General features: G+C 42.0%; 1 protein-coding gene across 6 annotated transcripts in view; it reads right to left on the bottom strand.

Annotated features, from left to right (window-relative positions):
* Positions 1 to 24,756, bottom strand: part of CFAP92 (cilia and flagella associated protein 92 (putative)) — an 86,370-nt gene that overhangs the window by 18,029 nt on the left and 43,585 nt on the right. For all 6 annotated transcript variants that reach the window (XM_039546410.1, XM_039546408.1, XM_039546407.1 and 3 more), the window contains 5 exons: positions 20,443 to 20,627; positions 15,681 to 16,585; positions 12,037 to 12,231; positions 5,312 to 5,609; positions 2,660 to 2,824 (listed from right to left, as the gene is read on the bottom strand). In XM_039546410.1, the coding sequence (XP_039402344.1) occupies positions 2,660 to 2,824; positions 5,312 to 5,609; positions 12,037 to 12,231; positions 15,681 to 16,585; positions 20,443 to 20,627 (1,748 nt within the window). The remainder of the gene's footprint in view (positions 1 to 2,659; positions 2,825 to 5,311; positions 5,610 to 12,036; positions 12,232 to 15,680; positions 16,586 to 20,442; positions 20,628 to 24,756) is intronic.

Below are 24,756 nucleotides of genomic sequence, written 5' to 3'. Positions count from 1 at the left end.
TAGAAAGATTTGCTCTTTTAGTTCCTTATATTTATTTATATGCATCTCCAGATCCTCAGCTGGTGTCAACTGGCACAGCTCAATTGGTTTCAATATGGCTACTCTGGTTTACACCACTTGAGGATTTGACCCATATCATACTAGAGATGTTGGTCTCTCCATAGTTAAGATTAAAGTTAAGCTTCCATTGTAAACCCACTTTTGATACACCCCAACAAACTTTTACAAAACACCATCACTCCACTCTAATTCCATAGGCAAGATTTCATGTCAAGATAGAATTTTTCTGGAAAGACTTAGGCAAAAGAGGCCTGAAATTTGGAAGACAATAATGCACTTTGATTTAAGGGATCATCCAACACCCATTGAAGTCAGCAAGAGTCTTCCCACTGACTTCAGTGGAAACTGGAGCAGGCCCTTAATTTGTTGGTCATGATGAGGCCTGCTGCCTTTGGTAAACTTGAAGGGTTTAAAAGGTATTATTTATGGAGTTATTAAAAGCAGTTTATGCACCTATGAGTAACCTCAGAAATCCGAAGTATGTATGTTTGATTTTTATGCAGTTCAGGAAATCCACACAAGAGGAACTTCAGCTTCCCAAACATCACCTACTGACATGTGTGCTTTAAGATGGTGCAGATGATCTTTTGTAGGACTTTCAAATCTGCTGGAGGGAGTGAATTTTTAAAGGCACTCAGCATTGGCTTTAACTCTACCCCAAGTCAACAGTAAAACTCCGACTGATGTCACTGGGAGCAGTGTTAAATCAACACTGAGCGTTTTTTAAATCCCACCTCAGCTGTGCGGAATGATCCAAGAAGCTCGCATCTGGAGAGAGGGGACCTCCTAAAATCCATAAAGTGGAGGTGCCTTCCTAGAGGCAGATCTGACTCAGTCCTACATCCCCAAATTAAGGCAGTAATTTGAAGTCTTTAAGTCAAGACCTGATTTCTTTCTCACAGATACACTACAGCTCGTACAGAAATTATTGGGTGAGGTCCTCTGGCCTGTGTTATGCAGAAGATCAGATTAGACAATCACAATGGTCACTTCTAACCTAAAAAATCCATGAAAAAATAAGTTAATGCAGACAACTTCATGGATTTACACATAAGACCTTAGTTCTCTGTGGATGATAAAGAGAATTCTTTAAACATGATGTATTTATTTAGCTTAAAGAAGTACTTTTGACCCAATGCCCCAGTGTAAAGTATCACCTCACCTCACAGCTGAGCAGTTCCCCCTCCCCCAACCTCAGAGATTGCTGCAGTATCTATGTAATTTGTAAAGCGTCTCCACATGAAAAGCACCATACACATATAAAATATTATTACAGTACTTTATTTCCTACCGAACCAGGATGTCCACTTTAATAAAACATCTCCCAGGAATTCTGTTTTGCCTATGATAGTGAACATAACAGTCCTGCATAATCAGGACAATACTAGCATAAATTCTGTTGCATCGGGATATATCCAGCTAGTGCCAAGGAGTTAAGTGGTGGTGAACAAGGTGTTAAATAGGATTTTATATATATTATTCACACCTACACAAATATTTGATTACATTACATTACACATGTGTTAAAGGATGTAGAGTTACGCGAAACATCTTTTCAAACTACCTTACATTGTATATAAAATGCATGAATATATTTATGGTAGCTCAGGTTCTCTTCTCAGTTATAAACCTGTGGAACTTCATTGATTTCAGTGGGATTGATTGGTGTGAGCGCAACATTTTACAAAAATTAGTAATATTGATGGAGGGTCTCTCTCTGAGAATTTAATACAATTCTATGCTCCCATCCCACCTTTGAATAGAGTCTGGGTCCCAAACCATCAATGGGTCACAGGAAGGGTCTAGGTGGGCTGCCTGTCACAGCCCCCATGATACCCCACCCCACACATGCCCTGGAAACACTCCACTCCGTGCTCTCACTTAGGCGGGGCCAGGGCAGCAAGGAACAGCATGCTGAGGGGGATGCAGCCAGCAGCAGCACAGAAGAAGTGGCCAGAGCTAGCAAGTGAACAGTCGTCAGCCTGGTAGCAAATGCGGCCCAACTGCAAAGAGAAAGGGGCCAGTGGTACTGCAGAAGGGGGCGTCACTCACCTTGATGCAGGGGAAGACTGGGATTGTCTGGTTCCCTTGCCAGGAGGAGAATCTGTGGCGTTTGGTGTCTGTTTCAGCAAGGCCCCCCTAGCCATAAAAGGATCTTTGAGAGGCCAGTTCTCTCCCAGGGCGGAGACGGACTGGAGGGCTGTTTTGTGCTTTGTTTTATTGCAGTCTTCTACTCTCACTTACAGGGGTGTAGCAGGAGCCCTACTGGAATTCTCTGTCCACATAAGGGGACAGAGCTGGGAGACAGAGAACAAGAGGGGGCTGGAAATGGGGATAAAGAGCCATCCCACCCCACTTTATATGATGTCAGAGAGAGAGAGAGAGAGAATACATAACGGTGAGTCCCAAAAAAAGACAAAATGCAATTGGAGGGTCACCTTAGTAAAAAGGTTAGGAACCACTGTTTGAATACAAGGGGCACTAATGTAAATCTATTTGAAGCCCCATCTCTGTCTCAGGATTGGGTTTGGTAAGCCAAGTCTACTCAGTCACACACAATGAAACATTCCACTATACACTGACTGTGTCTCAATCTTACCTTTGCCAGCTCCTTACGAAGTTGCATCTTTGCCCGTTCTGCAGAATTCAGATGCTGAGAACTGTAGTTGTAGACCGACTTGCCGTCAGCAGGAGAACTCCTGATGGCTCTGAACTTTGGCTTTTTCACCTTCCTACTGAGTAGGTACACGGCATCAATGTTAGTCTGAACAGAAAAATTACACACAGTTTAGTGTAACGAAGTTTAACCCGCATGATAAAATAACTGTGCTTCCAGATACGCCAACACGGCTTCCTCCATTGGCCATCACCCCAAAAGGGGGCACCTTAATAGACCTTGAGATGCCATCTTTTCTGATGACTAGGGCGCTACCCACTCAGTCTGCTTGTGCAGAGGGCACTCTGCAGGGTCCTGGCAGTTCCTCAGAGGCGAGTGCCCACAGCACAAGACCTCATATACATGGGTCTAAGCAATGGTGCTGCTGGGGTGACGTTTGCTTGGCTGTGTGCATGCATGTGATGCCAAGGGAAATAAAACCCATCAAAAGCAAGAAGTTCCTACCTCATGTCCCTTTGCAAACAGCCTTGCTGGCATGGTATAAATATACCCTCAAGCTCTTTTCATTGATTTGAGATAGCCATACTGGGACCCTTTGTGGCCTTTGAGGAAATAATGTGCCCCTCAGGTGCTAGCAGAAACGAACATAGATTGTGTTTACATGATTTACCATCCTGTGTTGACTTAGAAAGAAATCCTAACATGTTATAGGCATTTGGCTGCAAAATGTTTGTTTTGTCAAAAAGGTTGAAAGTTGACATTAGCCTACAAATAAGAAGGAACATTCCTGTTTTTCTACAGCAGACCTTTCTGTCAGACTTCTCCACTGCAGACCCAAAAACTACAGAATGGGAACTGGTTATGTACTTCTACAGGGAAAGCTGCATATTTTACACAGACAATAAAATAACCCCTTATTTCATTTGTACATTGTACTCAGAGCTAGGCTCCCTGATCCTTCTATGGGTATGTCCACTCTGCAGCTGGGACTGTGCCTCCCCGCCCCGCTAGACAGACTCATGTTAGCTCAACCGACGGTTGAATGCTTCTGAGCTCACGTAGCTAGGCCCAAAACCCCACCAGTCCTGCAACATCCACTCTGCTATTTTTAACACAATTCTGTCTAGCCAGGCTGGGAGGGATGCTCTCCCCTGCAGCGTAGACAAACCCAGTGATGTTACAGCAGCATGTAACCAGGATGCTTACATGAGACTGCTTCCCTCCTGGCCTCACACAACTGCCCCTTTATCAACAACAGACTCAGTGTAAACAACACTAAAGCATCCAACTTATTCGAACATCGACAGCATGAGTACTCACAAAGCAGGGTACTGGGAAACAGGACTGGAACTTTACACACATGCCAAGGAAAACCTTTCTTATATTAAAATACACACGGGAAATACGCATTCAAAAGAACTCCTCACAAACAAAGGATGCTTATTAGTCCTCAAATAAATGTGTTCTTAATAACATGACCTCAGCCTCTCAGATGTCCCAGGAAAGCTTCTCCGAATGACATCAAAGATGGTTGGGAACACTCTTGGGCCTGGTCTATGTTACAGGGTTAGGTTGACATAAGCTGCCTTGCATTGACCTAGCTGTGGAAGTGTCTTCACTTAAATTTGGCTCCTGCTGACTAAGTGCCTCTCTACAGTGATTTAATACCACCACCTCCTTGAGCGGCGCAGAGTCACGGTCGATGTAATTAGGTCGACACAGTGTCAGCGTAGGCACTGCATTGCTTACATCAACAGTTACTGGCTTTCAGGAGCCATCTCACAATGCCCTCGCTGACTGTACAATCGGTACAAATGCTCCTGGTGAGGACAAGCACCACCGACACAAGGAGCTAAGAGTGCGTGCACACACAAGAGATTTTATAACTGCAGCGGCTCTGTGCCAACAGAACTTAGGTCGACATAATTTTGTAGTGTAGACATGGCATTAGGCTCAGCCTGCTTTCTTCTCAAGCAGTATGTGGAGAGGGGCTGCTTCCCACCATGGCAACAAGAGCCAGAAGTTCTACATCCCTTCCCTAACTACTTGCGTGGGGCTCCGTGCTTCACTGTCCGTGCCTTTCAGCTATCCTCAGGTGACAGTGAGTATCATTTCAACTGCTAGCTAAAAACAGCTGGTTGGCACAAAGCACCTGCGTCTCCTCCTCCACTAAGGGCAAGAGGAGGTAGTAAATGGTACATCATTTGTGCATGGTAGGTTTGCCTGTCCTAAGGCACCTCAAGCCTGGATTAGAAGCTGAGGCAAGAACAAGGAACAACATGAAAGGGTGGAGCGCTTGTAGGAGAGAAAAAGGCAAGGAAGAGAAGGGACCAGCCCCAGCTAGAATAAGAACGCTATTAAATAGTTAACCCACCTCTCTCTTTACTTTCATGTACGCTCTCTTCATCTGTAACCACTATGCTTCTCCCCTCTCCCCCGACAAGCAGTCAATTCTGCACTACAGCTTGTGCAGTAGATAAAACACTGCTGATCTTGTCCATGGATGGCTTTATTAAATGTTTCCAACTCTAAAAGACTATAGTTCTGGAGGGGGCAGGGGGAATTAAGCTGATGCATTATTGTGACTATTAGTATTGCTTCAAGTACGATAGTTCTACATCCCACACAACTCACCTGGATGTGGTCTTTGTAATGCTGCATTTTATCTTCCATTTCCTTTTTACACTGAATGTACTTTTCATTGTGGTTATCCAGTAAAGAATGCATTGTTCCTTGTTTTGTGGTAACTTTTCTGGATTTTTGCAAAGCAAATGGGGAGACTGAGGGCAGGGGAGGTCTTTGAATAAACAAATCCTCCTTAGTTAGGGGAATCCCAAATTCCTGACTCAAGACTGTGATCATTTCTGCAGAGGGCAACAGACCTCTCTGAACGACATCCCTTAACTTCTTACTGTGGCAGAGATAATCAAGCCTACAAACACAAGCAGACAGAATACTTCTATAGATTATCACAAAATGTACCAAGTTTTATTCTGATCACATAACGAGCATTAAACTATTACTCATGAAAAAACACACACAGTTCTATCTTACCGTCTTCTTGCTAAATGAATGGGGCACTTCAGTTCACTTACACTGGCACTTTAGCATGACCCAACCGGAAAAAGGCGGCATGCTAAGGATTTATCAAAAACAACTAACGATATGCTACGAGAGGTCCTAAGGGGACAGACTGAACAGTGACTTAAATTGTTAGATGTTGACTATAATTTATCTAGAAAATGGGTGTAAGTAGTAAAGCCATATTAATTGGACTGGTCAGGCATTCATTGTATGATAAAGCAAACTCCCTTTACAGGATTGGTATATGACCTACATTCACTGTACACTGAAAGCTAACTCAGTGCCAAGTATTCTCCTTTACCTTTAACACCCATTTCCTGACTACCTTACAACACATGCGTAACACCATGATTCATGCCACTGCTAAATTTGTCCCAGAGAGTTTCATGGAAATTGCACTTGCTTACTGCACTCTGAACTTGGCCTTTGATTTCTAGAATAATCCCCCCAAATGTGTAACTACAAAATTAATGAGCACTACACACAAGCATTCTCACTCTCTATACACACCCATATACCTATATATACACACAGACACATCAGACAGGGCCAGATCCTCAGTCCCTTGAGTGGGGCACAGTGGGCCTTAAAGTTACTTTAAGGGAACAGCTGAGGATTGGCCTAGCAAGCCACCTCTACTCCTGCTCCACTTGGACCCACACCTGAGAAAAAGGATGTTCCAGGGCTGGGGTGGGGGGGAGACAAGGAAGTGGAGCGCAGGATGGGAGAACATTATTCCCTCTGGCAGCCTTGGCTGGAGGAACAGCCCCTTCGGAATCATTTTTTGCTGTTAGGCCTTGTCTACACAAAGTTGCACTGGTTTAACTAAAATGGGTTTCAAACCTCATTGAATTAAACCCCTATGTGGGATTCACTTTATCCTAAAATGATTATTTATCAGCTTAAGCTAAATTGACATAAGACAGGTTCAAATCAATTTTGAATGTGGGCACATAGGGCTTTCCACCAGTTTAAATAAATCAGTTTAAAAAAAACATACTGGAGAGCAGAGGAAGCAATATACATCACACACGTTTTGCATAATATAATAAAGTGACTGTTTTCCAAATGGGCCATAGCAGTTACTTTCAGTGCAAGTTAGACAGCGAATTCCCAATTGTATGCAATAAGAATTATTAAACTAAAGAAGTAAGTTTATTGTCAAAACTAGAAACAGAGTTTTGCTCATTCTTTTGTCCACATGCTTGATTTTGGAGTGAGGTTAAAAGTTATCCTTTTAGCAAGTTGAACATTTTCACACTCTAAAAATTTAGAATTGTAAAATCACTGCAATGAGTATATTTTCCTTAACATTGTTTCTGAACAAAATATATAAAAACTAGTTGATAACATTTAATCACACAAATTACAACTGCTTTAATGACTCAAAGGTTTCACCAGAGTTTCTTTTTTATACTGATGTTTCAAACCCTGTTGTTAAACAGAGTTAACATGTCCAGCTGATGTACTGAGAAGCAGAAGTTTCAGGAATGGACGCAGGAAACTGAACTATAGGATGACTTGAACATAATACAGTAGAATCCCGATTTTTATGATCTTATGTACGACCTGTTATAGGAACAATTTATTTGCTGCTGAAGTTGTCATTCTGCTGCCAAATGTAACTTCAATCCTTCAGTCAACATCCAAGCGCCTGTAAAGGTTTGAAAGGACTGAGAAATTTGGTGACCAAAAAAAAGAGATGCAGTACTCCGAAACTAATAAAAGTCAGGCACACTATACATTTGTTACCATTCATTATGTGAACCATCAATGACCGATTAATACATTAATTTATGTGCCATATCTACTCTTATTTTGAGAGTTTCAATTTTATAAGCTCTTCAATCAGTTCATGAAATAGAGGTTCTACTGTACATGGCAGCTATACCTGACTCCAGACTTTATTTGCATCCTTCTGAGATGCTCTTTCTGAGTTTATGACAGTGAGTGCTACAGAACATATTGACTTTCCTGCAGCTCCACTTCTCACTAGCACAGAAATGACAGCTGTATTTAAAGCCACTCTGACCACCATGTTTCATATGACAGCCTTTCAGACGTTGATTTCCACTGAAGGAACCTCAGCTACAGTTATCAAAAGCACTGCATAGCTGCTGCTCCATAAACCTGGGATAATTTTTCCCACAGAAGATAGACCATAATAAAGTTGCTTCAAGAAACAAACTATTACGTACCTATTATCAGCAGATTTTTTCAACATATATAGACTATGCAGAGTTGTGTTATTCCCTGGCTCAATTTTGGCAGTTTCCCAGAATTTCGTCCTTTCGCAGTTTGCTGGCAAGCTTTGTTTGAGGACACTGAGGTGACACTTAGCTTCCAATGGAAGTTCTCACTAAATTCCTTTCTTCACTTATTGGTTTCCCACAGAAAACATATAAGACAGTCTTCTCAGAGAAAGGGCTCAGGACCTTCAGAAGCCAAACTACAGCCCCTCTACCCCTTGAGCTAAACTCCAATCACTGTCAGTAAATAACAAGCTCTTAAAAACTTACTTGGCCAGCAAGTAGAGCAGCAGTTCCCAAACTATGAGTCATGACCCCAAATGGGGCTCCACCATTAGCAGATTGGACCTGCAACCCCACAGGCCAGATTTGGCCTGCAAGGTGATGGGGTCTGCCACAGAACGTGCCCAAAACTTCTCCACAAGTGCCGTGCCAGAAGGCCACCATTTTGATCTAGTGGCGTGCACAAGGTTATGCTGTGTGGAGACCACCATTTTGTAAAATGTCAGCCTCCTGGCCTGGCGTTTGTGGAGTAGGTGAGGACATGTTGGCTGCACGGATGCTGTTTTATCATTTGCACCATCCGGCTGTGCAAGCAACTAGTTGAGAGACTTGAATCCAGAAGATCCTTATCTGTAGACAGCAGTCTTAGCATAGCATCCTCTCTGCTTGAGCTGGTAGCCTGTGCTAGCCTTTTCTGAGATGGGAATCTGCAGCGGCTTGTAAGCTCCTTAAGGCAGAGCCCATGTCTTCTTTTATGCCACCCTGAATACCCTGCTGGCATGCAATAAAGAACCATTGTACGTCACTGTTTCTGCGCTGCCCTACTATCACCACACAGGGTCTTCCTAAGTCCTAGTCTCACTTGCTTACAAGTGAATTCCTCTTTCTGATTTGTGATAAGCGGCACAATGGACTCATTTTTACGCAGAGCATCTGCTTCAACCTCCAGCAGAGAGTCTAGTGATGCAGTTCTGAACAGAAAACAAGAGTGCAAGAAACGTGCTTGCAAATCTGATGAGGCTTTCTTGGAGTATGGGTTCACCAGTGTTTTCGTCAAGAACCAAGAAAAGCCAAAATGCCTGCTATGACGCACAGTGTTATCTAGCTAAAGCAGGATGCCTCATAACCCTTCACAGGGAACACACACGGAAACCAAGGTCATTTTTCCAGCACTGGAAAGAAAAATGTTTGCATCAACAAGTGCAATTCAAGAGATCCATGTCCGTCTCTGACCACAGTCAAAAGACATCATTTCAGGTGAATGACTGCATTCGGTAAGCCAAGGAACCTCACACAATTGGAGAGACTTTAATTTTGCTAGCTGCAATTTATATGGTGAAGATAATGTATGGGGAAACTGAGGCAAACAAACTCAAAGTCATATCACTCTCAAACAATACAGTGAAGCAAAGGATTAAGGCAATACCAGCAGATCAGGAAAACACACTGGTGGAGCATCTGCCAAACATGTATGCTTTTGCTCTTCAGGTTGATGTGAGCACTGAGGATTGTGATGCACATTTCTTGGCTTTGTGAAATACACAAATGCAATTCTCTGAGACATTCTGTTCTGTATCCCGCCTCTTGGACATAGGATGGCACAAGGAATGCTGGATGTTCTACACAGCTACATTCAATACAAAAATATCCCGTGTGATCGCGTGGTAGACTTTTGTACAGATGGAGCTCCCTCCCTCTATGGCAGGCCACAAAGCAGGTGTATGTGCCTTGGTAAAGAAAGTTGCTCTGTGTGCTGTGTAAGCTCACTGCATGACTCACGGAGACCAGCTGGCTTTTAAAGCTCTGAGTCCAGAGCTAGGAGAAGTTTTGCAGCAGGCCTTGTCTATTGTGAACTACATTAGGTCTTAGCCTCTAAACGTGTGTCTGTTTGCAAAACTGCATGAAGACACGGTGTCCGATCATTATGTGTTGTTGTTCCACCGTGAAGCTCGTTGGCTATCAAAAGGAAAAACACTGAGACGATTTTTTTAACCGAGAGATCAGCTGCGTGCCTGTGCGATGGACTGCACAAAGAGTGAATTCATTGGCTTTCTATGTGACCAAAGGAAGATGTGCTTTCTTGCCTATGTCACTGACATATTTGGGAAACTGAACGAACTGGATATGGGTCTGCAAGGAAAGAACACTCACATGCTTCAGCTGAGTGATTGAATCACAGCATTCATGAAGAAAAGTGTTTTCTGGAAGAATAATCTATTGAAGACAAACTATGAATTCTTCCCGCAGCTTTGCAAGTTCCTGGTTGACAATAAAATTATTCAGCCTCCCACACAGGTGATGGCTGAGCATCTCAGCCAGATGGGGGAACAGTTTGCATCCTTTTCCCCTGACTGGGACATGACAAAGTGGGTGCGAAACTCCCTTCTGTGCAAGCCTAATGCCATAGAATTGCCAGCAGCTGAAATTGAATAGCTCATTGAAATGTCCTGGGATTGCTTCTTGCGAGGAGCACATGCCCAGCTTATGCTCTCAGAGCTCTGGTTCACTGTCAAGAATGAATATCCTGCACTCTCAACATACGCCTTGAAACCGATAGTACCATTTGCGAGCATATATTTCTGTGAGGCTGGATTCATCCCACATGTGTCAATCAACTCTCTGTATCAATCTACCATTGATGTCACATTGGAGATTAAATGTGCAATGTCTCAAAGCCACCAGACTTTGAGAAGCTATGTCGCAACATACTAGCCCATGTGTCACATCAGAGAGCATTAAATAACATACTTAATATGTAAATTCCTTAGATCCTGTGGTCACTAATGTTGTTTTATTTTTGTCTAGGGTCACAGGAAACAGTAAGTCTCAAAATGGGGTCTTGCAGGCAAAAAGTTTGGGAATCCCTGCAGTAGAAAGAAACAATCACATGCACTAAACAAGTCCGATGCATCAAAGCGTGCATGTGCTATTGGCAGACACACACTGCAGTATTCAAGACTGCAGCAGCCACCTTGGAAATGATACCCAATCAAGCACAATCGTGTGACATTTTATATCTGAGTCACTCCTTTGTTGCAAGGTTACAAGAAGTACAAAAAGAAACCTGGAAGCCACTAACAATGTTCTCATCCTCTCTAGCTGGAAATAACAGCTTTGCCATTTAATCTGAATGCTTATTTGGTGAGGCTTCACCATAAGCATTGTAGGTGAGCAATGTGGGAGTTTTATCATTTGAAACTGAGTCCTCTGAAAGAAGTAACAAAGGCTCTCTTCAGCCTTCTAAGTACCTGAATTGCTTATTTCAAAGATGGATAAAACCCATTTCCTATTTTTCAAAAGCAAGGGGTTTTTTTGTGTGCTGATTTGCATAACAGATGACTTTCTTGTCACATTTTTCACAAAAAGTAACATTTTATATTTGCAGCTACACGCTCGCTCTCTCTTTGTCCAGGCTGTTGTTATGCTTTCTAACAAACTAAACACTCAAGAAACATTTGGGATACTCTGAGGCGAATGGGGGTGAATATAGCCATATGCTGCTGAACTGAGTCTGAAAGCTCCTCTCTCCTGACTGCCAGGGACCTGCGTTTAGAGCCTTCCCTGGCTTGTCTGAGTGCATGACTGGGCCTGTCGTCCTCAGCCTTGCTCCTGTAGGAAAGCTAAGCAAGGAACGAACTCCCAGCCAGTGTTCAAGTGGGACATTGCACCTATCACAAGACAATTTTCTTTCCTTTTTTCCTATTTCATCTCTCCTGCCCCATAAGGAATAACTTCATGCCCAGAGAGGTGTGATTTCAAAAATTATTTGAGGGGCAGGAGCACGTGGAGCATGATGAAACTGGCACTCTAATCCCCAGAGATGAAGCATGCCTCATCTGCATCGTGCTCATCTGCCATATTCCCATGCCTGAACTCAAACCTAAAACTCCCTCTCAGTCCCACTGACCTGCTTTCTTTGCAAAAGCAAAACCAAAGGCATTAATTATCGTATCAAATATTCACACTACTTTGGAGATGCTTCAATTATCAGTTTCCTGACTACAAATCTAGGAATGGTCTCACCTGGACAAGGCTTGGAAACATGCCTGACGAACCATATCCCTGACATAAAGGAGAGGTTGTCTTGTTATAGCAGAGAGGGGTTTACAGAGGTGAATATGATACAGGATCGCTTCCAGGTCTGTATACAGGCGCTGATGGAAAGACAGCTGTGAGTTATATAATATATCCAACCTTCCATTTTCAGTTCTGTGAGTCCTGCAACAGAGCACCACAAAAGTAATGTTACAAAACCAGTCTATCTCAGGAATCCCACAGTGCTGCAGCATAATCCCTTATGAAAAACTGTCTTGTCTTTGTTCTTGTCGATGGAACCTGGTGCCATTCTGACACTTTATGCCAAGGGTTTTAAAAGAACAATAACAAACTTGCAAAAAAAACAAAAAACAAAAAAACCTGCCATGAATTATTATAAAAAAAACCACCCTCATATTTAACCATGCTATGTAATATTCTGCAAGGAAGTTTACCAGAGTACCAAATTTACCCTTATTATAGTTACAAAAACAGTACAATATCAATTACCAGGGTAGAAACAGAATCAGAGATTTACATGATCACAACAAGAAAAGACTTTTTTACTGAAATAAACCATTTCAACAATTTGAAGGGAACAAGCATGCAAAGAATAATAAATAAATTGGGAAAGCAATTAACAATGTTTCTGTATTCCTTCAATGCTTAAAAAAAAATAAAAGAAATTAACTCTTTTTTTAATCTGGAAATCTGAGGAAGATCCACATTCACTACAAATCCTGTAGGAGTTATATAAGTGAAAGGGGAACTTTTAGAAAAGATTATAAATTGTATATGGTGTGTGTGTGTGTCTCTCTCTCTAAAAAGTCAATGTCCCCATTCATTTCAGTGAAATTTGTGTGGGGTTTAGCCCAAAAAGTAATCTGAACTTTCTAATCTGGTTAGAGTAAGTCACAAAGTACCCAAATTCTACCTGCAACCTTCTGAATATCCCCAGGTTTAAAAGTATCAGAAACTCACTGTGCCACTCCAGTTTGTATCTATGTGCCCATTACTACACTACAGTATTTGTGTTACTTGTCCTAGAATTCAAAGCGAAGAATACATCCTTAGCACTCAGCCGCCATGGAAAGAATTCTTATGGGAGCCATCCTGGATTGAAGTCAATGGGAATACTCAGATAAGTAAAGATTACTCACATGAGTAAGGCAGGTTCAAAGTCGGAAAGTTGGAGTGGGGAGGCAGAAACAGGATCCAGAATTTTTTTACTTCTAGGGGTATGTCTACAATCGATTTTTGGAAACAGATTGTATAAAGTCGAGTGCAAGCGGCCACACTAAGCACATTAATTCGGCGGGGTGAGTCCATGTACCGAGGCTAGCGTCGACTTCTGGAGTGTTGCACTGTGGGTAGCTATGCCATAGCTATCCCATAGTTCCCGCAGTCTCCCCTGCCCACTGGAATTCTGGGTTGAGATCCCAATGCCTGATGGGGCCAAAAAATTGTTGAGGGTGGTTATGGGTAAATGTCACCAGTCAATCCTCTCTCCGTGAAAGCAACGGCAGACAATCATTTCGCACCCTTTTCCCTGGATTGCCCGGCAATGTTGAGGTAAGAGCTGCAAGATAATTGAAATTACCTATACATTTCCAGGTGTGCCATATACTTACACAAAAAGATTTTGGATAAAATTTTCAGAAGGGCCTAAGTGACTTAGGAGTCTAAGTCCCATTTTCAAAGGTGATTAGGCTCTTATGCCCTTTTATAAATTTTACCCCTACTCTCAGTATGGGTGCCTTTTTCATCTATATTTGGAGTTCATGACAACATTTCACCTGCCTGTGTTACACATCTATCATACTGTCCAAACAATTGCCAAGAAGGCATAGCCACTCTCAAGGGTTTTTTACATATTTTTAATGTTTTAGTAGACAGCAGAGAGGCCAAGGACTGAACAGACACAGGGACTGAAAATTCAGCTACCCTACTTTGAGGTCAGGGGAAAATATGACAAACTCAAAGGTCACCCGAGAAAATTCTCATCGCAAATATCAGAATTTATATAGGATGAAATATGAACACAAATATTTGTTTAGAATTATGTATTAGGAGATATTCTGGGTAACCTGAGAATTTGAAAATGTATGTTATGAAAGCAGGAAGACAGAAAATAACAAAACATTTTAGCCTGAGGGCAATTACTTTAACACACAGAAATAACACTCAGATTTCATGTGAAATACTCTTGAATGTCATTAGAAAAAGTTTCCCTGTAGAAAGAGCCAAAAATCTATAATCCACAGGGAAATAATGATTTGGCAGGTTTGCTGTTATGTGAATAAAGAGGAGACTTTAGTCCCCAGTGAAATCAATATACCACCTTCCACAAATACTAAATTTCCCTGGAAAAGATTTGCAATGCATTTAAAAGGTTGTATTTTAAGAGGGTTGCTGTCAATACTAATGTTCTTATAGGCAGTTTATCTTGAAAAGAATGAAGCAAAAAAAATTTTTTTTAAAAGTCCATAGGAAATGATGTGCTTATTAAAAACATTAGTTACCATTTCTCTTAACGTTAACATTTCATTAATGTTAACATTAACATATGGAGGATAAGTACAGTATATAATTGCAAGCCCTGGAGACAAATCCTTCTTGGGACAGCCCTGGCAAAATGCAAAATGTCAGAAAAAGAAGCTAGTCCACACAAGCTGCAGTACTTTTTTTCCGCAGGAAATGGGGAACATACATGCACCCACACAAACCCCCAACCTTATGGACCTTCGGGAGAGAAAATGATGCAACGTATTTTCACGCACACAAAAATCCCCTGAAAATACATTTTTTTAAGTACTGGGCAAGGAATAAAAATGGTTTAAAGTATTAAGTATAGTTGTGTGTACCTTGTCTCATGGAACCTGTAGAAAATTGTAGCACATGTATACTCCTTCACTTATACTAATCTCAAGAAAGCTTGAAATTAAAATATTTAATTACTAAATCTTACGTGTCTTCCATTATGTAGGTACATTGGTTTGTTATTGTACAATTAGCCAAGAAGAGAGAAAGAAATTCTAATTAACAATCCATTGAACGTGTTTCTACAAAAATTGTTATCAATGAAACAGATACCTGCCATTGTAACAGTGTGATGACATGATTTGGTACACAGGAAATGTAGCTCAGCATCTGAATTAGAGATGGGCTCAAATAAACTGCAGATCCAAACACTCTCAAACTTTAGGGAAGGTGGGGTCTGAGTCAAAACTTTGAGCTCAGGCCATGTCTAACTTGAATTGCAGAAGATAGGCAGGAAAATGAAAAGTTTAAGGAAACTTCTATTATTTAGAATTTTACTGAAGAAAACAGTGTGGTTTATACAAGATACATAGTAACCTAAAGTGCTGTGTTGTAAATTTATAGTATTCTTCTAATCATAGCCCTCTATACACTGAGGAGATTATTAGATAGCTGATAAAGATATAAGGGTCAGTCTTCAGATTTTGACCCAGGCATTGGGTCAAATTCATATCTTGTATAACTCCAGAGACAACACCAGGGATGAAATCAAACAATTGTCTTTACAAAAGAAAAAAGAAATCAGCAACATTTTGTTTAAACCAGTTTAAATCTAGAAGGAAATAATTACTGAAAACATTAAACTATCTTACTTATCAAATTGCTGTTCCCACAGTCTCTTGATTGCTTTGTCCTTTAATCCTTCCAAGACTAAAAGGTGAATTGTTCCATCCAGTATATGAAAACCAGTAATGACATCCAGCTCAGAAATTTCCTTGGTCGTGGTTTTCAGTTTGAAAGTAGCAAGAGCCATCTGAATTACTTGTAGGGGATAAGAATCCAGTTGGAGTGCTTCAGCATTAATCTCTGTAATCTCTTGCAGCAAATCATGTAAGCAAGGGGCATTATTGTAGTCAAAAATATAGATAATGCAACCATATGGGCAATCTGCAACTTCAGTGTCAGCAGCTTCTGCCTGCAGACCTAGCGGCACAGCTATTTCAACTCTTACTTTCAGGACTGAGTCCGATTCTAGATAATGTCCCATAGGCAATGGAGAAGTCTGAGGGCCAGCCACTGATCCCAATACTCCCATAATTTTTTCAGTCTTACTATCCTTCTGGTAGCTAGGATCTGGAACTGAGCAGCTGTGAATGGGCACGCTGATATTCAAGTACTTTTCACCTAGCAGTAGGTCAGTTAGACTGACTCTAGCTACCCCATAGGGATGCCATAAGTTGTCCTTTTCTGTAAATGGATTATAGGCTGTGTGTTTGTAAGAGACAAGCCCCACATGACTCAGCTTTCCATCATCTTGCTCTTCACCAAACAAAGAGGGTTTTTTAATGTCCTCTGCCATTTTTCTGTCCCGGTCATGAACCTCAATCTCCAAAGGTGGCCCTTTAAAATACTCACGCAATTCCCCAGGACTGATTGTCCCTGTTAGAATCACATTGACATCCTTAAAATAGATGTGAGTTCCGTGGGTTTGCCCTTGCGTTTGATGAGGAGGGAGGTTGTGAAACTGGTATCTGCAGTATGCGGGAACACAGATCGCCTACAGAAAAACCAAGGAAGAAAATGAAATACCTGTAGGGCTAACTTTTCCCTTCTCCTCACCTTCCATCATACACTTTTCTTATGAAGAATGCTGAAAAAGCTCCTTTTGCCAACAGTCAGCATACCACTCCTTCAGTCATCTTATAGGGAGCTACTGGGGGGGACTTTTACACAACACCATAGCTACCAAAAGCCAAATTCTGAAGTAGCAGAAATGCTGAGGGAACAGTTTGCTTCTGAAGGGCAAGATCCCTTGGGAGGCAAACTGATACCATGGATCAAGGTCCACCACTGGGAAGTAGCTGCATCTGCACTTGCAGAGAGAACCATGAGGGGTCAATGCAGCAGCAAGTGAGCAAAAATGGCATCAAAGGGGCAGGAGTAATGTGTGATGATTCCCTGGCTCCATTCAGACATGCTGTTTGCCCATCTGTGAAATGGGATCATGTGCTTTGAGCTCTAAAGTACCATTTCAGAGCTAAGTACTATTATCAGTATACTACTCCTGTATAAACCTGGCACCAAGGAAAATCTGATGTACCCTCTGTCCTCAACAGCAATGACTCTCCCCAAGCCAGTGCCATGCGTTACTGGTGCAGAATACATTAGAGTCTGCATTTTATAGTCCAAGCACAAACTTTGCTAAAGTCTTCCAAGGCAGGTAGCAGGGCATTTTGTGTGAGGTTCCTCAACTTTAGAACTTACTCCTCTCTTGGTCCACTGGAACCTTATTAACCTTATTAACCTTATTATATACTGAAAAGCCCATCTTTATTCTCAGGTCACTAAAGAAGGGACAGGATGGGGACTGGAGTGGTTTATATTTATGAGTGGTCCCTTTAATACAGTAACTTCTCACTTAAAGTCGTCCTGGTTAACGTCGTTACGTTGCTGATCAATTAGAGAACATGCTCGTTTAAAGTTGTGCAATTCTCCCTTCTAACGGTGTTTGGCAGCTGCCTGATTTGTCCACTGCTTGCAGGAAGAGCAGCCCGTTGCAGCTAGCTGGTGGGGGCTTGGAACCAGGGTGGATCGGCAGCCCCCCTGTCCAGGGCCAGCTCCAGGCACCAGCGCTGCAAGCAGGTGCTTGGGGCAGCCAACAGAAAGGGGCGGCATGTACGGCTCTTCAGCAGCAATTTGGCAGCGGGTCCCTCAGTCCCTCTCAGAGGGAAGGACCTGCCACCGAATTGCCACCGAAGAATGAAGCGGTGGCGGTAGAGCTCCCGCTGAAGTGCCGCCTATCGCGGCTTTTTTTCCCCCACCCCTTGGGGCAGCAAAAACGCTGGAGCCGGCCCTGCCCCTATCAGCTCCCCACTCCCCTAAGTTTCCTGTGCTGCAACTGCCCAGCAGGCTATCAATTGCAGGCAGTTCAGCTGTCCCTCCCCCCACTGCCACGTGCTGCTCCTGCCCTCTGCCTTGGAGCTGCTCCCAGAGACTCCTGTTTGCTGTGCAGGGGGGAAAGGGGGGGGGGGCTAATGTCGGGGTGTCCCCCTCCCCCCTCTTGCCCCTTCTCTATAGCAGGGAGGGGACACAGACGGAGAGAGATAGAGAGAGCTTGGGGCAGCAGCTGCTGTCTCAATTTCCTGATCCACTTAAAAAGACAATGCACTTAAGAGTGGGTCAGCTTACTTAAAGGGGCAGTGTGCATATCTCTCTCTCTCTCCCACACACACAAGGTGTGTGTCTGTCTCTGTCTGCTATGCTGTCTCCCCTCTCTCCTGTTCATGCTGCCTTGTGTGTGAGGCTACATTAACAACAGTGTGTTAACCCTTGAGGGCTCTTAACCCTTGAGGGCTCAGCCAAGTGCTAGTTCATCATTTAGCAGTAAGGCATTCCCTAGGAAATATCCCTCCCTCTTCCACCCTCTAACTTCACCACCTCAACCAAGCTTCACAATCATCATAGCTGTGAGTAGTATTAAATTGTTTGTTTAAAATGTATACAGTGTTTATATCTATATAATATATAGTTTTTTGTCTGGTGAAAAAAAATTCCCTGGAACTTAACCCTCCCTATTTACATTAATTCTTATGGGGAAATTGGATACACTTAACATTGTTTCGCTTAAAGTCGCATTTTTCAGGAACATAACTACAACATTAAGCGAGGAGTTACTGTACTGCTTTGTGTGTTTTACCTATGGGATAGGCACCCACGGGATATTGGTGCCTATAGCTACAATAAAAGTTAGACAAAATAACATTTATCCACAAGGACAGCACAAGCAAGGACTCCCCTCACCACTCTCTCAATGTATCTTGTTGTTGGCTTGAAGAATCAGGGTAATTTATTCTCAATGACATTTTATTCCTTGGCATCTCTGCTGAGGCTCCTCATCACAGGTGTCAATTAGCACCATGGTGGTTTCTGTGGAATGCACACTTTGCTGAAGACTGGACTGATACTACCACATCTAGAGCTTGGGCCTGTCTGTCACCATATAAGCCACCACATTTGGTAGGGGAGGAGGAAGGGCACAAACTGCTCTGCTACCTGGACCCCTTTAGAAACCTTCAGGCAACACCTAGTTTGTTCACTTCCAGTGTTTACTGGGTTGCACAGTTATTACTAGTGTTTTTCCCTGTTACTTTCCAAAAATGTAGAGCCAGCTGGTCTGAAATCATGCATGTACTGCATTATGAAATTCCACCGTGGAATTCCATGTGTCATTACAAAGTTCTGTAAGGGTAGCTACGCTCTGGAATAGACTTCCAAGGGAGGTTGCGATATCCCCATAACTGGAGGTTTTTAAGACCAGGCTGGACAAAAGCATACCAGAGATGGTCTAGGCTTGCTTGATCCTGCCTCAGTGCAGGGGGCTGGACTTGAGGACCTCTCAAGATCCCTCCCAGTCCTACACCACTTGGGATGTAAGGTTATTAAACTCTTTGACCAACATTTCCAAAAGTGACGACTAATTTTGTAACTTTTTCAGAAGTACTGAGCTCCCATAATTCCAAGAGAAGTCAATGGGAGTTCTGGGCGCTCAGCATTTCTGAAACATAAGACTCCTGGTTTTTCAAGATATGCACCCAACAAAGGAAGCATGCAGTATTAGAGGCCACTTTTAAAAGTGCAGCTGTTTGTATTTAAGGTTAACTGAGCAGTAAAATTTTACTCCTATCTTTAATTCCATATCAACTAATGTATTCTATTCAGCTAAAGGGCTTTCTCTTTTGAAAAGGAATCATTCATAAAGCCTAAAAAATCCAAACATTTGAAAAGAAAAAAGTGTTTTGTCCCATAACTTATTTTATAAAATCTTTACAAAGCTTTACTTGTCTTCAGAGAGTTAAACGACCAGAACTCTTGGGCTATATCCTCACCAACAGTGAACTGGACTCATTATATACAAAGTTTGGGATTTTATTTAGTCTGCTAAGAAGTGAAACATGCACAATTTCTCTAGTTAAATAAATTCTCAATACTGGAAAAGCAATCATCTTCATTAAAAAAAAAAAAGATCTGTGAGCACTAATTTATAAACAAACTATTTCAAACTACTTGGTATTGTGACTCAAACAGTTCCCCTGTTTGTCCAAAGAATCAGAAGGGAAAAAACTGCTTAGGAACGAAAGCATGATTACGAAGTATAAAGCTATAGTCCATAAGTTTTGGCCCATGCAACAGGATTATTGTTTTTTTGCCAGTACATAATGTAATGGAAGGAGATAATTTGGCCACATATTCCTTCCAGGAAGTCTATGTCTTATGCATGTTCTGCAAATGTTGTGAGGCACAACCTGGCAAATAGGGAACATTCCTGTTCAAAAGTATATTCCATATTTTAAACAAAGTCACCTCAGGTTAAACTGACAAGTGGTATCCTACAGAAAGAGCAGCGTTCTTCATTACCTGCAGCACTTCAACTGGGACAGGAGTCATCGGGAGGCATGTAGCAGAATGAATCTTAATAATCAGTGGATTTAATTCACTTATCTGTCTCTCAGACATAAGAGGTTCTTCTGTAGTGAAAGTCATATAAGCATCTAAAATCTTAGAGGATTTCTCTTGCAGTCGACTGATCACTAACCTTTCCCCTGTGAAAAAATATTAAATCAAATATTAAATGTTTTGAAAGCAGCTGCATCAAAGAAAGACTGTTCAATACCACTGCTTCAGTTAGTAACATATGCTGGCACTAGAGCAGCATTGAAAATGAAATACAGTGGTATTTTCAATTGCTCTAAATATTATAATTAATTATCTGTACAGTAGAACCTCAACATTACGAACACCAGAGTTATGAACTGACCAGTCAACCACACACCTCATTTGGAACCAGAAATACACAATCAAGCAGCAGCAGAGACCAAAAAAAACCAGGCACGGTACAGTGTTAAATGTAGACCTCTAAAAAGGGAAAGGGAAAGTTTAAAAAAAATGTTGACAAGGTAAGGAAACTGTTTCTGTCCTTGTTTAATTTAAATTAAGATGGTTACAAGCAGCATTTCTCTTCTGCAGAGTAAAGTTTCAAAGCTGTATTAAGTCAATGTTCAGCTGTAAACTTTTGAAAGAACAACCATAATGTTTTGTTCAGAGTTACGAACATTTCAGAGTTACGAACAACCTCCACTCCCAAGGCATTTGTAACCCTGTAACTCTGTATTACAATAGAAACTAAAGGCCCCAATGAGGTCAGGGCTTCATTGTGCCAGGTACTGTACAAACCGCTTTTGTAGAGACTTACAAATAAACTGTGCACTATAAATATAATATGAAGCCATTATTATACTTGTTAAAAGGAGTTTTTTCACCAAAAGTTTAGACATTTGGTTACAAATAGAGACGTGTCTTTGAAAAGAAAGATCAGCTATTTTATGTGCTTTCTTTATGATTCACCATGTTATACTTAATAGAAATCTGTGACATGTATATTGAACTACTTTCACTATTTCAGAATCAACTTCCTGGCAACAGAAGTAGAGATATTTCAGTAGATATTTCAGTTAGGACTCAGCAAGTTTGATATCTAACATCAAGGCCTGACCTTCCATACAGGAGCAGCTAAGTTGCAAGCACATCAGCCCACAAATGTTATTAATGAAATAGCACTGTAGGTTTGGTTTGTCTGAAGCATATGACAGAAGTTGCAAATACTTACGGCAATGCTGAGTTAATAAATAAGGAATTGTACACAAGAATGGCCAGCAGACAAGGATTTAGAATAATCAGCTAAAATTGCTCATTAGCATCTTTACTAGGGCTTTTCCCCCTGCTTTTCAGGCAAAATTTTTAACAGGCTTTCTGAAAATGCACCCAAAAACTTTGCAAATGTATTCACTGGCAAATCATCCATTTGAGACGTGTATATGCGTATTTTTGCTAACACAAATATCTTAAAATTTTTGTAGGCCCATTGAAAACATGTAATCTCATCACAAAATGCTTTAGTAGGCATTCAAAATACTGACCATTTTCATTCAATCATTCCCTCAAACCCCTGCCTATAACTGCAATTGTCTTTTAATATCTTGTATTACACCGCTACCCTGATATTACGCTGTCCTCGGGAGCCAAAAAAATCTTACCGCGTTATAGGTGAAACCGCGTTATATTGAACTTGCTTCGATCCACCGGAGTGCACAGCCCCACCCCCCCGGAGCGCTGCTTTACCACGTTATAGCCGAATTCGTGTTATATTGGGTCACATTATATCAGGGTAGAGGTGTAATTGCTTTGCCCAAATTCAGTCCAAATAGACATAATTTGTCATTACCAGTAGCCTAGACATGATTGGTTGGGAGATCAAACCCTTAGCAATGCAAACAAAATACAGATTTATTGCTGGTTTTGCCCATTTTAAAATATCTGTTTGACATAAGGGCATCACAGTAAACTATTTACAGTGACAGGATCTTCAGCCATTTCTGTTGTTCCAAGATGCTGAGGAGAAGTGTGGATTTGGAGGCTGCAGGACACAGCTAGGCAGCAGGATAGCAATCACACTCACATCGATTACCAAGTAGTTCTTTACAGCAGAGCCATGTGATGCAAAAACTGGTGCAATTACAAAGCAGTTTGGCTCTGATTTGGGTCCTGTGGAAAGTAGCTGCTAAGAGAATCTATCTACCTATCTTAGGTATTACAAGACCCCATTATCAATCATAATAGCTGAGTGTTAATGTACTCATCCTCGCACACGCTGTGAAGTAAGGCAGTCCTATTATTTCCATTTTACAGATGGGGAACTATGGCACAGAGAGGCTAAGTGTCTTGTCCAAGCTCACACAGGAAGTCTGTGGTGCTCCAAGATTTCCGAAGTCTAAAACTAGTGCCCTAACCACTGGACCATCCCAGATTTCAAAATGGAAAACCAGGACACCTGGTGGGCGCAGGGTTGAGGGCACTGAAAGTTGTACATTCCTTTCCAGTCAGGTATCACCTTGCCTTTCAGAATAAGAACTGGGACATGCATGGACAGGCAGGTCAAGAAAGAGAGGGAAAAAAACCACACAGAGTGTTTACACCTTCATATTAAACTTCACTGTTTTCTCCCAGCATCACAGTTTTGATCCTATTTATCATGGACCAGGCTCCTTTCTGTTTTTAAATCTCCCCATACTGCCTGTCTGATCTCTTGCTTCTCTCTCCCTTGTGTCTCTATAACCTGGTATTCCTGTTCTTCTGAATTTTCTATTCTCTTGCATTTTCTCTTATTTCTTGTCCTTTGCTACTCACTCTTCTTCTCCAGACTAATGCTGCATGTGTGCCCCTCCTCCTTCTCTTTTCACTTCTCCCTCTCTCTCTCATTTCACCCTTTTCTCTCTTAGTGCCTTTCCCCATCAAAATGTCTTCCTTTATCCTCTCCAAAACCAGCACCGCTCCTCCTTACCTACCATTCCCCCCTCCTCCAAAAGGCTACTACCTTTCCACCCTCTGACCTCATGTCTGACCAGAGGCTTGGAAGCTCAGACAGGAACCAGGTGGAGGGGCTTGGAAGCCAGAAGAGCAGCCAATATGCAAAGGGTAGGCAGCAGAAATTACGTCCTTGGCTGTACAGGTGACTGGGTCACCAGAGGCAGCGGGGAAAGGGGAAGGCAAATTGGAACAAAGCCTACAATCCTGTAAATCTTCTCCAAGAGGCTGGGTAAGCCCAACACCTGAGTGTTAAACATGTCGTCTTTTTTGTTCAAATAAACAAGGAGAGCTTTCACTTGCAGTCAATGTGTCAGTGTATGTCAAATAATCAGTGTGACCAGAGCTCAGGCACTAACTGCATTAAGGAGGGGAAGGGATAGCTCAGTGGTTTGAGCATTGGCCTGCTTAAACCCAGCGTTGTGAGTTCAATCCTTAAGGGGGCCACTTAGGGATCTGGGGCAAAAATCAGTACTTGGTCTTTCTAGTGAGGGCAGAGGGCTGGACTCAATGACCTTTCAAGGTCCCTTCCAGTTCTAGAAGATAGGTATCTCTCCAATTATTATAAAATAAATTGGGAGGGAAGAAATTAGTGTAAAGCTTTAAATGTATAGCCATACCAGTAGGAAGACACTGAAGGGTTCTGCTGTGGATCTATCAAAGCTCTTGAGGTTTCAGCTTCAAGTCAAAACAATAGAAAAATTGTAGGAAAGAGCTACTTTGTATGCATGGAACAAGTAAAGCAAGTGCACAACCCCAGAGGCTGTTTGCCAACCTGTGTTGGCCTGTATTTCTAATGGAACTGAAGTTACCATGGCTATTTATTTTCAGGTTTCTGCTCCAGGAGCAGCAGCAACTGTGAAGTTAGAAGGAATGTGAACAGCTCTGTAAATAATGTTGGGTGGTTACCAGCAGAGGGAAAACGTCATTCTTTGAGAGTATGACACAAGAGTGGCTCCCTCCCATACATGAATTTCTTGTTTACACTTATCAGGGAATCGATGCATTGGCGGTAGACCCGCTAAATTGACCACAGATCACTCTCCCATCAACTCCTGTACTCCACCGGAATGAGAAGCACAAGGGGACTCAACAAGAGAGTGTCTCCCGTCAAGATAGCATACTGTGGACCCCACAGTAAATAGATCTAAGTAAGTCAACTTCAGCTACGTTATTCACATAACTTAGATCGATCTCCCCCCCATAGTGTAGACAAGGCCTCAGTAATGACTTGTTGTTGTGGGTTTTAAAAATCAAACTAAACCAATCTAGAATTCCTACGACATTCCTCACTTGCCACAATCTTTAGAA

The sequence above is a fragment of the Mauremys reevesii genome, linkage group 7 (assembly GCF_016161935.1).
Source record: "Mauremys reevesii isolate NIE-2019 linkage group 7, ASM1616193v1, whole genome shotgun sequence".
Taxonomy (NCBI): Eukaryota; Metazoa; Chordata; order Testudines; family Geoemydidae; genus Mauremys; species Mauremys reevesii.
The sequence above is the reverse complement of the archived record's forward strand: the minus strand, read 5'-3'. Positions and strand labels throughout refer to the sequence as shown.